Genomic DNA, 14,818 nt, shown 5'->3' with positions numbered 1-14,818 from the left:
AGTCAGCGCGATCCTACCCCGTCCTCCCACGGCGTGTCGACTGCTTTACATAAAAAAAAATAATAAAAAACTCAGGCACGACCTGAGAAGTTCCGGGATTTTGGAAGTTGTTGGAGATGATTAGACGCCTATGTGGAGAGAAAAAGAAAAAAACCCGTCTGATGCTGTCGTTTATTTGGGGTTGAAGATGACTGCACGATGACTGCACGATGATGCGCTTTTTGGTCTTTTTTCGCTTCACAGGCTTCACGAGAGAGAGCCGAGGTTCAGACCTGCGCTGTCCGCCTTTGATTTCCAGCGCCTCCTTTACAACCTGACGGCTCTGAAGATCAGCAACGCCGGAGGACACAACTGTAAGTTTGCCTCCGACTGCATCAGAGACGGCGGACGCCCCTTTGGCGTCGATATGCTGCGCGCAAATTCATTTCGCCGTGATTCTTTGCTCGCCTCGCAATAATAAGCAGCAAATGTTGTTTTTTTTTTGATTTTTTTTTTCTTTCGTAAAAGACAAAAAAAAAAATGATTGAAAGTGCAATAAAACAGATGCGAAAACAATATCGGACTTGGCGCTCAACAGGGAACACTTCCAAGTCTGCCAAGGAAAAACAGCAGTGCATTTGATCCCAGATGTTTGCCACTAGTTCTTTGAAAGCGCTTTCTAATTTTTATCACGTCTCTCACATTGTTGTTGTCTGAGCTGTTAATTGGGAGATTCAGCGCGGCATTAAAGTGAAGCAAAGCTCAGAGAATACCCAACAGTAGTTGCCTGAAATCAGTGACACTCACATATGTTTCGCGGATTGGCCCAGTGTAAGTGTGAGTTTTGTGCGAGGATCTGCACGTTGGCTTGGATCACCTTCTCGGCAAGCGGCCAAACACAGCGTTGGCGCTGCTCTGTTTGCACGTCACGTGGGAGATTGCGCAGCCGATGATCAGTTCCGGGCCTCCAGCTCCAGTCCCAAATGATGCTAGAGTGCCCTGCTACTTCAGGCTTGAGTGGAAAACTTTCATTTCAAAGTGCCCCTCTCCCGCCTCCATGTCCCTTTAGCCTTTTAATGACTCTCCACACAGCAGATAGTCTCTTAGAATGGAAAGGCATTACTTTAATGACAGCATTGTCTTTTGAGTGTGCCATTACAGCAGCCGGAGTTGACATTTCATTTCATCTGCCACCAAAAAGAAAAGAGACTGGAGAGGCGTCAGAGTCTTTGACGAGCCGATGCATTAACGGCTTACGGTACAGGTATCTTAATCGAGCTAAACCGCCGCGCACCGACGGACCACAGGGCCTGAGCGGAATTACAATCGCTTCTTGTCCAACACGGCTTCCCGGGAGGTCTGAGGGGAGAGCTCGCGCCGCGCGCTGACTTTGAAATAAACGCCTTTTAATCAAGCAAATTACACTCTGCAGCGGAAGAAACCACTTTTAATTGCACTACTTCCCCGCCGCGCCAACGTGCTAATGGGAGTGAGGAGGTGGGGGTTTTGGCGAAGGACCGAGGCCAGAGCCAGTGGTGCGGAGGAGGGGACGGGAAGGGCCGGCGGGCCGCTCAGCTCGCCGCTCGCTCACCCCTGCAAATGAGCTGGGCTTCACCGCTGCCGAGGGGGCGGCTCCGTCAAGGCTCGTTCAAAGTCGGACGACCCCTGCTGTCCTACCTGCGTACCTCATTGCCCACCGACTGCATATCCTTATGACCGACTGATCTACCCAGTCTTGTACCTCCCTTCTGACCCGCTACCTACCAACCAGCCTTCTTGCCTCTTCATACAGCCACTATCTCCTCCAGTTACTTCTTACCTGCCAGCTAACAACTTAGCTCAACTCAAATCTCGCGATATTGCACCCAAACTATGACCTAGTCTTCACTCACACGCTGTTGACTTAGAGTAGTGTTGTCAAAAATATCGATATATATCAATATTTTTTCGATACTGAAAATTTAAAACGATACGATATGACCTCTCCGTCCGTAGTGTCAATATGTCAGTACTACATCCAGGCGACGTGTGGCACCGCCAACACGCACGCCAACCCTCCGAGCGCTCCCCCCCCGCTACCTCCCCAGAGCCCCTCAGCGAAACTTCCACGGTTGCTGGTATTGAAAATCGTATCGAAAATCAATACTTTTCAAAAATATGGTATCAAAGTCTGAAATCCAGTACTCACGAGGTACCTTTACTTTGTCTGACTGCCTACAAGCTCACCTGCCACCCTCTTGCCGACTACGGCATGTCTGCTTATCCCTCACTGAGACCCTCCGTGATCCCTCAATCCCCCCCCCCCCCTTCACTTTTTTTTTTTTCCTTCACTACGGCAGGCACAAAAGTCATTTCGCCTTCTGCGCCTGTGGTTGCAGGTAGGCCAGAAGGGTTCGGTTCAGGGTGGTCTGTCCTCATCGCTATTCGTGAAGATGGAGGAAGGAGAGAGGCGGACCTCCGAACCCCTCCCCGGGTGTCTGACGCATGCCTCCGCGCTCTCGTCTCCTCGTCGTCGTTCCCTTTCCTCCACTGCAGCAATTTATTCATTTGCCTAAATCAAAGATTCCCACGCTGGCGAGTGTTTGCGTGCGGGCGCGAGCGAGCAATTGGTGTGTCACTTATGGGCGTGTGGGCGGGCGAACATGTTATTGTGTGTGTGTGTGTGTGTGTGTGTGTGTGTGTGTGACAGTAAACATAGGGCAGAACCCATAATGAGAGGGGGAGGGAGGGACAGCTCTGCAATCAATGCTAATAACCCACTGCTTAACAAGATAGAGTCACACCCACGCACACACACACACACACACACACACACACACACACACACACACACACAAACCCCTAATTCCTGAGGAAGAGCAGGTGCCTCCATCATTTCAACCAGGCCTCCATAAACATCTGCTTCATGACAGAGCAACCGAGCTGTGTTTTTTTTTTGTGTGTGTGTGTGTTTCTCGCTCCTTCTTCTTCCCAGATACATCCCAGCTTGCAAGTGTGACCCTGACCTCCGCTTCCGTCTCCTCCCGTCCGGCCGGGTCGGTCGCTGCCCCGTGGGTGGAATTGTGCTCCTGCCCGCCGGGTTTTGCCGGTCAGTTTTGCGAGCAGTGCTCGGCGGGATTCACGCGGCAAGACCCCAGCAAAGGGCCGCTGTCACCGTGTGTGCCGTGCAACTGCCACCAGCATGGGACCTGTCACCCCGAGACAGGTAGGACATGAAATTTTCACGCCATTTGCAGGAAATAGAACAGAAAGTAGTCAGAAAGGGAGAGGTGTTTCTTTCTTTTCTTTTTTCTTTTTTTTCTCTATGCCTCTGCGGTGAGAGCCGTTCTGCAGTAGTTCTGCTCTGGTGAGCATCGAGGGGGGGGAATATTCCAAAAGCGAAAAAGGTGAAATAACAAATGTTTTCAGACCACTTTGTGAGGGGGAAAAAAATGACAAGAGTTGTTTCTCCCCCCCCCAGAGTCAGTGACTGCACTTCTCAACCCTTGTATTCAGCTCGACTCTGTGTTTGTTGGGATTCACTGTATCGGAATACTTTCATGTTCCTTGAGCTCAAATCTAGCAAAAGGCGAACAAAGCCAGCAAAGGGACGCGGGGAGGATTTCAGGAAACACTGTCGTGAATAGCTTGGGCTGGAATCTTTCCCGAAAACCTGTTCACATAAGACATTTTTGCACATTAGCGGCGATTAGAGAAGGACTAAAAACCGCCTCATGCCAACATACGGACTTTGTTGCACTGTTGAAGAAGTTTCCATCAATTGTCAAATGCAAATTGAATTGAAAAACATTCCATTAGAATAAACCAGGTGACGTCCAGTGCGTGTCTCACTCACGGGTCAGGAGATACTGCGCCACATCACAGGCAGGCATCTCGGGGGGGGGAGAGTGACAATGAATCATTATGCGGTGATTGTATTGCCATTATTTGTCACCGTGCATGGATTCCATTCTTTATACCTCGACACGCTGCGACGATGGCGCCCTCGTCTTCATCAGAAGGTCACACAGAATTGCGTGACATCAGCCGGTGTTACGGAGGTGTGGCTTTCCCCGTCAGTCTTGACAGGGAAAGCCACACCTCCCGCTGTCAGCCCGCCCCACCCTCCCCACCCAAGGTATGGGAGGGGTGCTGATGAAACATGTCAAGCTATGCAAGAAACAACACCTCTCCATATCTCACGTCTGGGACAAATGCAAACGCAATAATCTTAGTAGTGAAGACGTAATGGATCCCAAACAGTTAAAGACATTTACATTTTAGAACCCCCAAAAATCGAGATCTCTGTAAATGTATAATTTTTGCGTTTAAAAAAAGGAGGAAGCTCCTCAAAAAAACACTGCTGTGAGCTGTGCCCAGTGTTGAACACGGCGGTGTGTGTTGTATCATTACGGAAGATAAAAACCAATCCAAAGCGGCTAGTTGGGCAGCGAAGCCGTTCCTCTGAGGGCCTCGGCATGCGTTACGCCTCATGAAGGATCATCAGAGGGTCTTTTTTTCTTTTTTCGTTTTTTTTTTCGCGCTGGCACCGTCATTCAGCCGGAGCAGGGTTGGGGGGGGGTTGGGGGGGGGAACAGACAGCGATGCCGGCTGTTCGAATGGACCGTTTTCACGTGTTCTTTCCAGGGGCCCCAAAAACCCAGTCATCGCCACTTCAAGGGAGGGGTGGGGGGGGGGAGGTGGGAGGGGGGTGGGGGGACGCGTCTCAGACGTCCCTCAGGAGCTTTTGGCAAGCCATCACTCAAACCCCAGAGCTGGACGGCTGCGCTAATACGGCCATATCCTCGTTTTACACCGCTAATCTTCACAGAAGCAGCTCGGCTAGACGGGTTGTATTGAGCGCACGTCACTTCTGCAAGGGAAAATACTAAACAGCGGCTTCCGCGTTTTTGTGCTCTCCTCTTCCACCAGAAGTGATTGTTGTTGTTGTTCTTCTTCTTCCGTTTTTTTTCTGCTCATGTTTACAGGTCCCAATGAATAAGACCTGATGACAGTTAATGATGTTGTCGCCCCGTCCTGTAGAACAGTGTAAAAGAGGAGGCGGAGATGTGACATGGGCCGCGGTTTCCAAAAAGGCAATGGCCAATTTTCTCCAATGCGACAATATTCATTTGCCTGTTCGACACAAACGTGGGAACAATTTCCATCTTATATGGTTTTGCAAAAACAACTCAACGCATTTTCCCTTTCTCTTGAAAATGTTCCAGCTCGTACAACATTAAATCAACGCCATCTTAGAATGTGAATGGTTTAAATCAATACACATTGGCGATAAAAATCAAAACAAAATACCCGAATGAATAAAATAAGCGTGTATATGTGTGCACTAGCCTGCTAGCGCTGCTGTGTGACTGCCACCTGAATGTCGTCTGCTGTTTGAATGGGCTTTTAGCATTAAACATCCCACCCACCCCCGAACGACGTGCCCGGATAGGTGACATTTCACTGCCTATTCGAGCCACTCACACCACGACACGGTCCCACACTGCCCCTCACTGGCCCGGAGGCACATAGCAACTGCTTCCCTCATTGAATCGACAAATAACTGATAACAATAATGACGGCAGTACGGATAAATAATGAAAAATAATGGTAGCAATAACAAAAACAAAACACCCGACTTGTGACCACGTCACACTCACATCTAAATGCAACATCCCATAAACAGCAGCCGGTGGCCGTGTAAATAGAGTCCAAACTCCCTCTGCAGTTATTTGTACACATGGGCCGGCGTGCACTGCGCCGCCCTGCCCCTCCCCCTCCCCGAGTCTCCCCCCACAACTATATTCCACTCTCACAGCCTTTAAACGAGACCACCCGTCCCGCCGAGAGCAGACAGCTGTCCCATCCAGAGTCCCGCCCTCCCGTCTTTTATCTCCCCCTCAATCTCCCTCTTCATCTCCACATCTCTTGCCCCTCCCCGCTCTCCCCCCCCACTCCCCCCGTACCCTCAGCCTGAAAGTATCAGCCATCTGACCCAGTTAGACGGCGCCTTAAGCATCGGCGGTGCTCTGTTCGCAAACGTCTATCTTTTTTTTTTCTTTTTTTTTTTTGTTGGCTGGTGGCGGGGGGAAGGCGGGGTGTGGGGGGCGTGCGTGCACGTCAGCTCCAAAAGCAAGTCTGGTATCATCGCCACCGGCCCGCTAATTAGACTTGTTGGCCGTCCCTTGGCTAATGACGTCTAATTAGCTCGCAGATTTTCTCTCGTCTCTCGTGCCTCCTCTCAGTCTCGTCCCCCTCCTGTCTTTCCCACTGACACGCTTGTTCTCTCCTGCGCTTCTTCTCCTCCTCCTCTTCCTCCTCCTCCTCCTCCTCGTCCTTCCGCCTCTCAGCTTGGGTAGCACCTGCTCTTCCTGCGACTTCTTTTGCTAACTTTTTGTCGCCGGCGTCCTTGGATTCCCTCTGCGCACAACTTTCCCCCTTCCCATCCCGCGCCCCATAACGCAGATACAGTATTCAGGCTCTGCTTAAAGTGCTCACAATGTAAAATAAATACAATAAAGCAAGAAATCACAGGGGAAGCTGTAAAATATTTGGGGCCTCTGTGCACCCAGATGGAACCTTTTCCTGTGGCTGTAGACTTAACCAATATGATATCCATCATAACAACCAAGCCTGTACAAAGGATTTGTGAAACACTAAAACTTGGGACCAATCAGATTTGTGCAAATATCATGTGACATCAGCTACGCCTCACTGTCCCATGGCTGGCCACTCTGTGCTGCCAACAAAAACCTGGAGGAAAGTCGAACACACGGTCCACAGAGAAAAGCCTTCAGCGCTGTTTTTTTTTTATTTTTGTTTTGTTTTTTATTATTATTATTTTGCTACTCACGCAAGAGCTCGTGTTTATGGTCATGGCTAATGTCTTTAGCTGAAGCCTCTGTTTAGGACTTCTGGTGGCTTTTATTTTTTTTTTGGGGGGGGGTAGCACAGTGGCTTCCAATGCTTAAAAATCTCCTGCCTCTTTATCCGTAAAGGAAAGTTGATTAGAGTCCTAAAATTCATAAAGCTGTTTATTAGAAACTGGTAAGATGGACGTGTGCACAGTTGCAGTCATACAGTTGAGCTAATTGAAGAAACTTGCCACCTTGCTAACTCTTGGCTCCTTTGTGTAGGTTGGAACCTGGAGGCTGCATTTATTTTTAATGAATTCTTTTTTGGAAGTTGACCACGTTGCCAAATCCTGCTTTTGTAGTTACATTTTTTAAAATAGTCACACGATACAAGTGCTATTTAAAAAAAAAAAAAAAGGGAATGAATGAGTTGATAAATCAGCCGTGTCCTGTGAGTCACTGGATCAAAAAAAAAAAAAAAAATGAGCCGTGTGTCAAACGGTTGATATGAAGCTTCCGGGCAGGAATTGCAGCCAAATATCCGGAAGCGACGCTTGTTAAAATGAGTCCTTCTGTCAAACGATGATGGCGCTTCCCACCTCGGTGCAACGTTCTCTTCAGCTCTGTCCCACTGGCAAGTCTTTAATAAAAATAAAAAAAAAAAAGAAGGGAAGAAGAAGAAGAAGAAGAAGAAGTGGGAGGCAAACAAGCTGCGGGGCCTCCACATAAATCTCCAACTTTTGGTCAAGGGGAAGGATCACAGGAAGTCGATTAGGGACGCACTGTTTTTCATTTGTCACTGCAAGTGCCGGGCGGTCCAACCGGCTGTTCCTCCTATCAGAATCCTAATTGCTTTATAATTACCAAACAACTTGTATCATCGTGCAGGGTGTGCCCATGGAAAAAAAAAATGGAAAATGTATGTGTTGGCTTTTCTTTTGGGTTTTTTTTGTTTTTTTCCTCCCTCCACTGGCTGCAGCCAACGGTGCATCATAATCATGATTTATTTACGCTGCCTGGGTCGGGCTGCTAAACATTTGCTGTGGTGCAAAAACAACAGATTGGAAATGTTAATATTTGAGGTGGAGCACCAGCACAACTGAGATCCCTGCCCGGCCTCGCCGCCTGCGCTTGCTGCGGAACCGCTGAACTCAAACATGTGTCCTTCAGATTGGAGGAGGGAAAATATATATTTTTTTTATTTCTCCCTCTATCGCTCGTTTTTTTTTTTTATCTCGGACGTGCTTTTTGCAGCCGATCGAACAAGAGACCAGGGTCGCCCGGCAGCTCCGTTGAGAGGAAGGTGGAGACGCTCCATTTCCTTTCGCAGCCGCCTCGGCATTAATCACCAGAACGAAGCGAAGCGGCCAACGAACGGCTCGGCGTCGCGGTGGGTGGCTGCCTCGGCGAGGAGCACCCAGGGACGCTTCTCCGCACGCTTCCCCCATCCCCCCCACACACCCCGCCGGTCGTCCTTGGCAACCTGCACGTGCACTTTGCGACGTCGCGTGTGGAATAAAGGAAAACATAGCTAAAACTCTGCACCTGCACGCACCTCTGCTGAAATCCTGACTCAAATGAGCTTCTTGCCTGTGCCCGGCTGCGGTTCGCAGCGGCAGATGCTTGTTCCTCCGTTTGACATTTGTGCAGGGCCAAACTTTTGAATTATGCACTACTGGGGTTTTTTTTTGTGTGTGTGTGTGTGTGTGTGTGTGTGTGTGTTGTTGTGTTGTTGTTCTTTCTGCATAGCTAAATGTCACGCCCACTGCAGCCTGGTGGAGGAGGTCGGGAAACAGAAGGGTTATTTTGTTTGTTGTTGTTTTTTTCCTCCTCCGGACCACCAGGGGCTCGGCAGCCAAATGCGTTGAAGTCAACTTTATAAAGGCCGTAACCCCGGAGTGTCTGTCTCGTTTCATCAATTAGGGCACAAAGTGGGGCATCAGAAAAAAAAATAGCAAACGAACAACAAAAAAAAAAAAGGACAGCGAGGGCCGAGCTTTAGAGCGAGACGGAGGGAGCCGTGACTCACCCCCCCCCCCCACCCCCCACCACCCCCACCCCCCAAATGCCTCCTTAAATGCCATCTTCGGCTCTCAGAGGTCATTAGTTAGAAAAATCTATGGGAGGAAGTTGAGGCGGGTTGAGCTAATAGAGAGGGGAAGCTGGCGCTAGCGCCGGCTTATTCAGCCCCCCCTCCTAATCTCTCTGGTGGGGCTGTATTTGTTGCAGGCTAAGTCGTGAGCCGCCGGCGTGATGGAATATGAGAGGCAGTGCAGGGCGGGGGGGGGGGGTCGGAGCTGAGAAAAAAAGCGACAGATGTAGTCTGTTAGGATGACTCTTGCTGTGTGTTTTTCTTCCTCTCGCTGATCCTCTTCAGCGTGCCCAGAGCTTTTTTTTTTTTTTTTTTTTTTTCTACGCCGAAATACACGGCAAGATAAACTGTCAGAGACCCCGCCCCCCCCACACCCCCCGACCCGACCCCCTCCCTGACCCGACACGGTTTCTCGACGCGGTTCAGTTTAGACAAGTCAGACTGTCTGGGAACCACCTCAGACGTCCAAAGACTCTTCAATAAGCAAACAAACAAAGGAAGAAAAAAAAAATCTAATCTGTCTTCCAGCAATAACAAAGTGTTTTCGGCCCCGCGCCGTATGTACGAGACTCTTGCCATTTGTCGCGGCGGCTCTGCGGTGTTTAGAGCGGCGTTAACAACAACTCCGCCCACTGTTGTCGTTATCAAGTTTGAATTGTCAACACAGAAAGGGCTCTCGAGAAAAGTGAAAATGGAACACACGTCACTCTACTAGCTTCTCGCAGGTCCTCATGTGAACAATGACGTTGAGTTCAATGTATGTCATGGCCGTGCTTGATCCGTGCTTTACCTCCCCCTAGTGTTGGGAGGAGTAACTACAAGAAGTTAAATACACAAAATCAAAAAATGGAATTCACAGTGCGAAACAAAATAAGTGTCAGTTTTCATGACTCAATAAGCATTTTTTTTATCAGCCTTTGCACATAAAGACCTCAGCCACAAACATCTGATGCAAGTGAATCTTCACGCATTTCTCCAACCATCTGCAGGGGGTGCAGTGGAATGCACTCGGTCGAGCCCCGGCGACAAAAGCCACATCTGAGGCGGCGGCCGACGCTGCTAGCAGAGTTTGTGTGAAATTAGAGGCCCGCCACCGCCATCAAAACAGCCCCACGCCGGTTCCGTCCCAGCTTCAGTTCCTGAGGCCTGGCAGTGTATCTCTTCGTCTTCTGCCCCAATTTTTTTTTTTTTTTGCTCCTCTCGATCCTCCCTTAAGTGTGTTTACGCGCGAGAGAGCAAAGTGGAAAAGCGCAGAGGTCTCGACGCTTGACGTCGCCTTCGTTTTGTGAGAATAAAGAAGGCAGTTGGTTTGCTGGTTTGCAGGGGGCGGGAGGCGAAGCCAAAAACAGGAGTCTCGGCCTTTCGCGGGATTGCGTTTGCTTCACTTCTGTTTTTCTGGCCTCACGTGTCATCAAGGGACCCCACGCGTCGGCCCTTTCCACAGACCTCCCAAGGTGCAGGTGCGGAATGGGGGATTTTCTCATGAATAGAAATAAATAAATCAGGGTCTGAAGCCGAGCGAGGAGAAGCAGTCTAAACAACAACGCACTTGTTCAAAATCAACCCTCAGAATTTCCCTTCCGCTCGTGGAGAGCCAGGACGGGCAGCAATAACGGCGGCCTTTTGAAGGGGGGGGGTCGTCCGTCCGTCGCTGTGGAGGAACGCCGAACGAGGCACGAGCGCAAGCAACGCTGCGCGCAATAAAAAAGGGGAAGATGAAAAGCCACTTTCTCATGTCGCTCCGCCGCGTCGTCCGCCTCCCTCCCCGCAGATGTGAGGCAGCGACGTGCTGGAGTGCACCGGGTAATGAAGGTGTGTGTGTGTGTGTGTGTGCGTGTGCGTGTGTGTGCAGAGAGCATAGAGGGGGCGGTGCGGCAGGTCGTAAAGGAGCTTTTGGGAGATTGATGTGGATTGGATGGAGGGCACTCCACACCGCTCCCGTTGCTTTGGCATCATGGAGGAGATGAGCGGGTACGGAGTGAGACGGGCGGGCGGGCGGAGTGAAGTGAAGTGAAGTGCGGAGGAGCGACAGGGGGCGCCAGACAGCGGCGAGCGTGCGGATTTGCACGCGACGTCCTCCGACGCGTTGGTTTCAAAGGAAGACAATCCTGCAGGGACGTTGAGACGACACCACTGACGGTGCCATAGTGTGAACATACACTCAGGGGCCACTTTATTAGGGGACACCACCGAGCCAGTGTTGAGTCTTACAGGACTTTAAGTGTGTTTGTTTTGTTGTTGTTTTTTTTCTATATCCATTCTTTTGTTTACTTTCATTTCAAGTGACTGAACATGTGGAACTTCAGAGGGTATGTCGACAGCTATGTTGCAGTGTGACCTGCTCACATGACACCACGTCATCTTCACACTCGCTGAAGTCAGCCCCTCCCTCCCTCCCTCCATCTCGCCATCAAATCTAACGTCCCGCCGGCTCGTTGAGGAGCGGCGGCGCTTTGGCATTGCGACGCCTCGTGGAACGCGAGACGGATTCCCCCATCTTCACGCCGCCAAGCGTCATCACGGCCAAGCGCTGCGGCTTCCCGACCACGACTCGCATTACACGCCGCAGAGTCCGTCGGCTCGGAACTAATGATTTTATTTTATTTATTTATTTATTTATTTTTTGCGGGAAGTCTCCGCCTCGCCATCTCCAGAACTGATCCCCAAGCGAATGGCTGCATGTGATGGATTTTGTGGGACGTCATCCGGACTTTGGTGATCGACTCTCACGTACCTGGAGGCAAAAAAAAAAAAAATGAAAGAAGAAGAAGAAGAAGAAGAAGAAGAAGCCGCTCGACTGCAATATTCAGCCGTGTGAGCCGATTTGGAAATGTGCCGGCCTGCGAGCGGCTGATGGGAAAGTTTCATGAGGAGGCCGGACCAGGATAACGTCCTGTGCATTAGGAGCTTATCACCTCCTTCCCAATATTGTGGCCGACGTTGTTGCCGAGCCATTAGGTCAATTGAGAATTTCTGTAATTTCAGATCTAAACTACTGCAGCAACTCAGATTTCCAGAAGCTTTGTGAATACCGAAACGTCTCGCCGTTGCAAAAAAACATGCAGAGAGCATAACAAAAAGAAATTGGATATTACGTTCTTCCATATTAATGCATTACCATCGATAAATAATTGATCGGGTCTGCTCGTTAGCCGCAGGAGCCCGCTGTAATAGCGGCTTCTCCCCTCCAGGGGTCTCCAAGAATGTTGACACTGGGAGCTCCTTTTTTGGTTTGCCTGCTCTTGAATCGGAGGTCCACATCGTGTTTTCTCAGATTTCCACTGCTTCGATTCAGACGTGGCTGCTGCACCAAGACAGCCAGCATGCACACACACACACACACACGGCTCAGAGGATTCTCTCACTTCAGTATTTTGACTTAGAGCGACTGCGGTTGACTGATGCGCAGCCAGAGAGAGGCACTTGTGGAATCATTTTTTACTTTTTATTTTCCAGCTCCCGCCAGAAATTCATTTTACAAATAAATAAAGAGTGTGTTTGGCTGTAAGAATTCGACGTAACCTCCACGCTGGCACGTTTGGCACGAGCAGATCTTTTAGAGGTCCGGTATCTAAGATTTAGCATCCTCTGGTGGTCAGAGATCGTATTGCAAACATTGCCTCTGTTTGCTAATGACCCATCTATCTCCCCCGTAGTGACTCTAAAGACATAAAACAAAACCAAGCGTCTGGTATTTTTTATAATATATTATAATAAAATATTTATAACGTAGTAAAAGAAAAGAGAAGCTGTTTTGCCAGCTATTCCCAGCTCACACACAGCAACGACAACTGCATTCGGAAGGGATCACAAACAACCAAAGACTTGTTAAATTAAAAGGCCGTTTAAGTGTTTAATTCAAAATAAAGTAATTCCCTCATGGTCGTAAATGCCAAATTCTCTGATTAGGAGATCAGTTCTTTTTCTGCTCATTGCTCTGTGGTTCTGCTTACATGAACTACATATTACCACTTGATATGGTGGAATGACTATTTTCCAACGGTCATTATTAATATTATTTTGAAAATGACTTTTAATTACTTTTAATTGAAGAGCCTTAATTACAGCGAGACTTCACTGGTCTTGTGACTCCAGCAGACCGCCACAATACCGCACTCCTCCTGGTGGAAATCAGAGGTCAGCGCTGCTGTGATGCCATACTAGGATCACCAAACACCAAGCAGACAGCACCACATTCAGGGCTGATGTAAATACGTGGTTACATTGACCTGCTCTGAATGCAAATATAAAAGCGCACAAACACAGTGTTGTTTTTTTTTTTTGTTTTTGTTTTTTTGTTATTTTCAGCAACTTTATGTAACGGAATATGTATGTGTGTTTTATATTCAATTTCATGCCAGTAGATCACTTTGAAATGTTCCTTGCTGAGGGGAGGGTTAATGCACCATGCTGTGAGTTGTTTTATTTTTATTTTTATTTCATTTTATTTATTTATTTATTTATTTTGTGCCCACAGCCTTTCAAAGTAACAGTTTGTTTTCAAGTACATCATAGAATTGGTAATCTCCTCACTTGACTGGGGAATTGCTTTTCTTCTTGAAGGTCTTCCGAACTTCATTTGGCTCATATTTCCCAAAGCAATTATACTCTGGGCGAATTTAGTTGTCTTCCGCTCTCCATTGTGGGCAGTAGGAAATGTTTTTTTTAGTGTTTTTTTATTTTCTATTTTTTTTTAGTTAATATAATTGGTCTTGGAAGCATTGGAATTTGCATGCGCAGCCTGCAGCGTGGCTCGGAGGCACAGCGCACTCTGCTGGTCGTGGAGGGAACTCCACTCTGTGAGAGGGCTGGCAGGTGTACGCCAAAAAACAGAAGAAGAAGAAGGAGAAAAAAAAGCTACGCATAATTGCACTCACTCACCGCTCGCTCTCCCCCACTCCCCACCCTCCCCACACCCCACCCCCCACCTCTCATCTCTGTTCCAGGCGTGTGCGAGTGCTCCGACTTCACGGCGGGCGCGACCTGCGAGCGCTGCCAGGACGGTTACCACGGCAACGCTTTGATTGGCACTGCCGTCGATTGTCAGCCCTGCCCTTGCCCGGACCGGAGCAGCTGTGCTCAAATTGCAGAGACGGGACAGGTGGTGTGCACCAACTGCCCGCGAGGACAGACAGGTGAGAGATGGGCCGGCCGCCTCAAATGGCCGCGCGCGGCGGCCAACAGCCAATAATGAGCCTCGGCGTCAGTCAGAAGTGATGGAGGGGTTGCGGTGTTTGGTCTCCCTGAGGTCCCAAGATTGCTTCTTGCCGGCCCGCTCTGTGATTAATCGTCCCTCGGGCCCCTTTAATAGTAGCTTAAGTAGGTTTTGTAATGACCTCGTCGTGCCAGAGGGCTTCATGGAGGATTAGTAGGAGTCGCTACGTAAAGAAAAACATCCAGTCAGCCGCGGTGTCACACACCCAGCTCAGTGACCTTATCCAGAAAGTTGAAAAGTCCACCACCAATTCCTTCTTTTACTTCTTCTGCTGTTCGGAAAACTGTGCTTTTTTAACGCATTGTTCTGAAAATTGTACCCAAAGCTGAGCCTACCTTGTTATCGAAACCATAATAAAGGGCCGTGATGGGTGAAATATGGCGCACGGTTGCCCGAGTGGTCAAATTCACATCTGAAAATTGTCCGAATAAGGGGCCGTCAATGCACAGCGCCCCCAGCTGGCCTGCTATCGGACAATGTAATTACAGCTGGCTGCCCAGCAACCTCTAGCAACCTCTAGCAACCTCTAGCAAGACCATTTCTTTTCACGGCAGACAGGCAGCAATAACACAGTCCTGCATCAGGCCACTGTGTCACGTTCTGAGCCAATGAATCGTACAAATCATTTCTGAAACTGCAATATCGAGGCAGAAAAACTGCAGCGCTGCCTTAAAGCTCCTTCATAAAACTGCCATT

General features: G+C 49.1%; 1 protein-coding gene across 1 annotated transcript in view; it reads left to right on the top strand.

Moving 5' to 3' along the window:
• The window catches only part of lamc3 (laminin, gamma 3), an 88,522-nt gene that overhangs the window by 59,915 nt on the left and 13,789 nt on the right, over positions 1-14,818 (top strand). Inside the window, exons 11-13 of the mRNA XM_076013920.1 lie at positions 244-353; positions 2,954-3,184; positions 13,854-14,042. Coding sequence (XP_075870035.1) covers positions 244-353; positions 2,954-3,184; positions 13,854-14,042 — 530 coding nt within the window. The remainder of the gene's footprint in view (positions 1-243; positions 354-2,953; positions 3,185-13,853; positions 14,043-14,818) is intronic.

The sequence above is a fragment of the Nelusetta ayraudi genome, unplaced genomic scaffold, assembly GCF_046127955.1.
Source record: "Nelusetta ayraudi isolate G7.1 ecotype Tasmania unplaced genomic scaffold, CSIRO-AGI_Nayr_v1 ptg000160l, whole genome shotgun sequence".
Classification (NCBI taxonomy): domain Eukaryota; kingdom Metazoa; phylum Chordata; class Actinopteri; order Tetraodontiformes; family Monacanthidae; genus Nelusetta; species Nelusetta ayraudi.
Note: the sequence above shows the minus strand (reverse complement) of the source record. Positions and strands in the feature narration are given on the sequence as shown.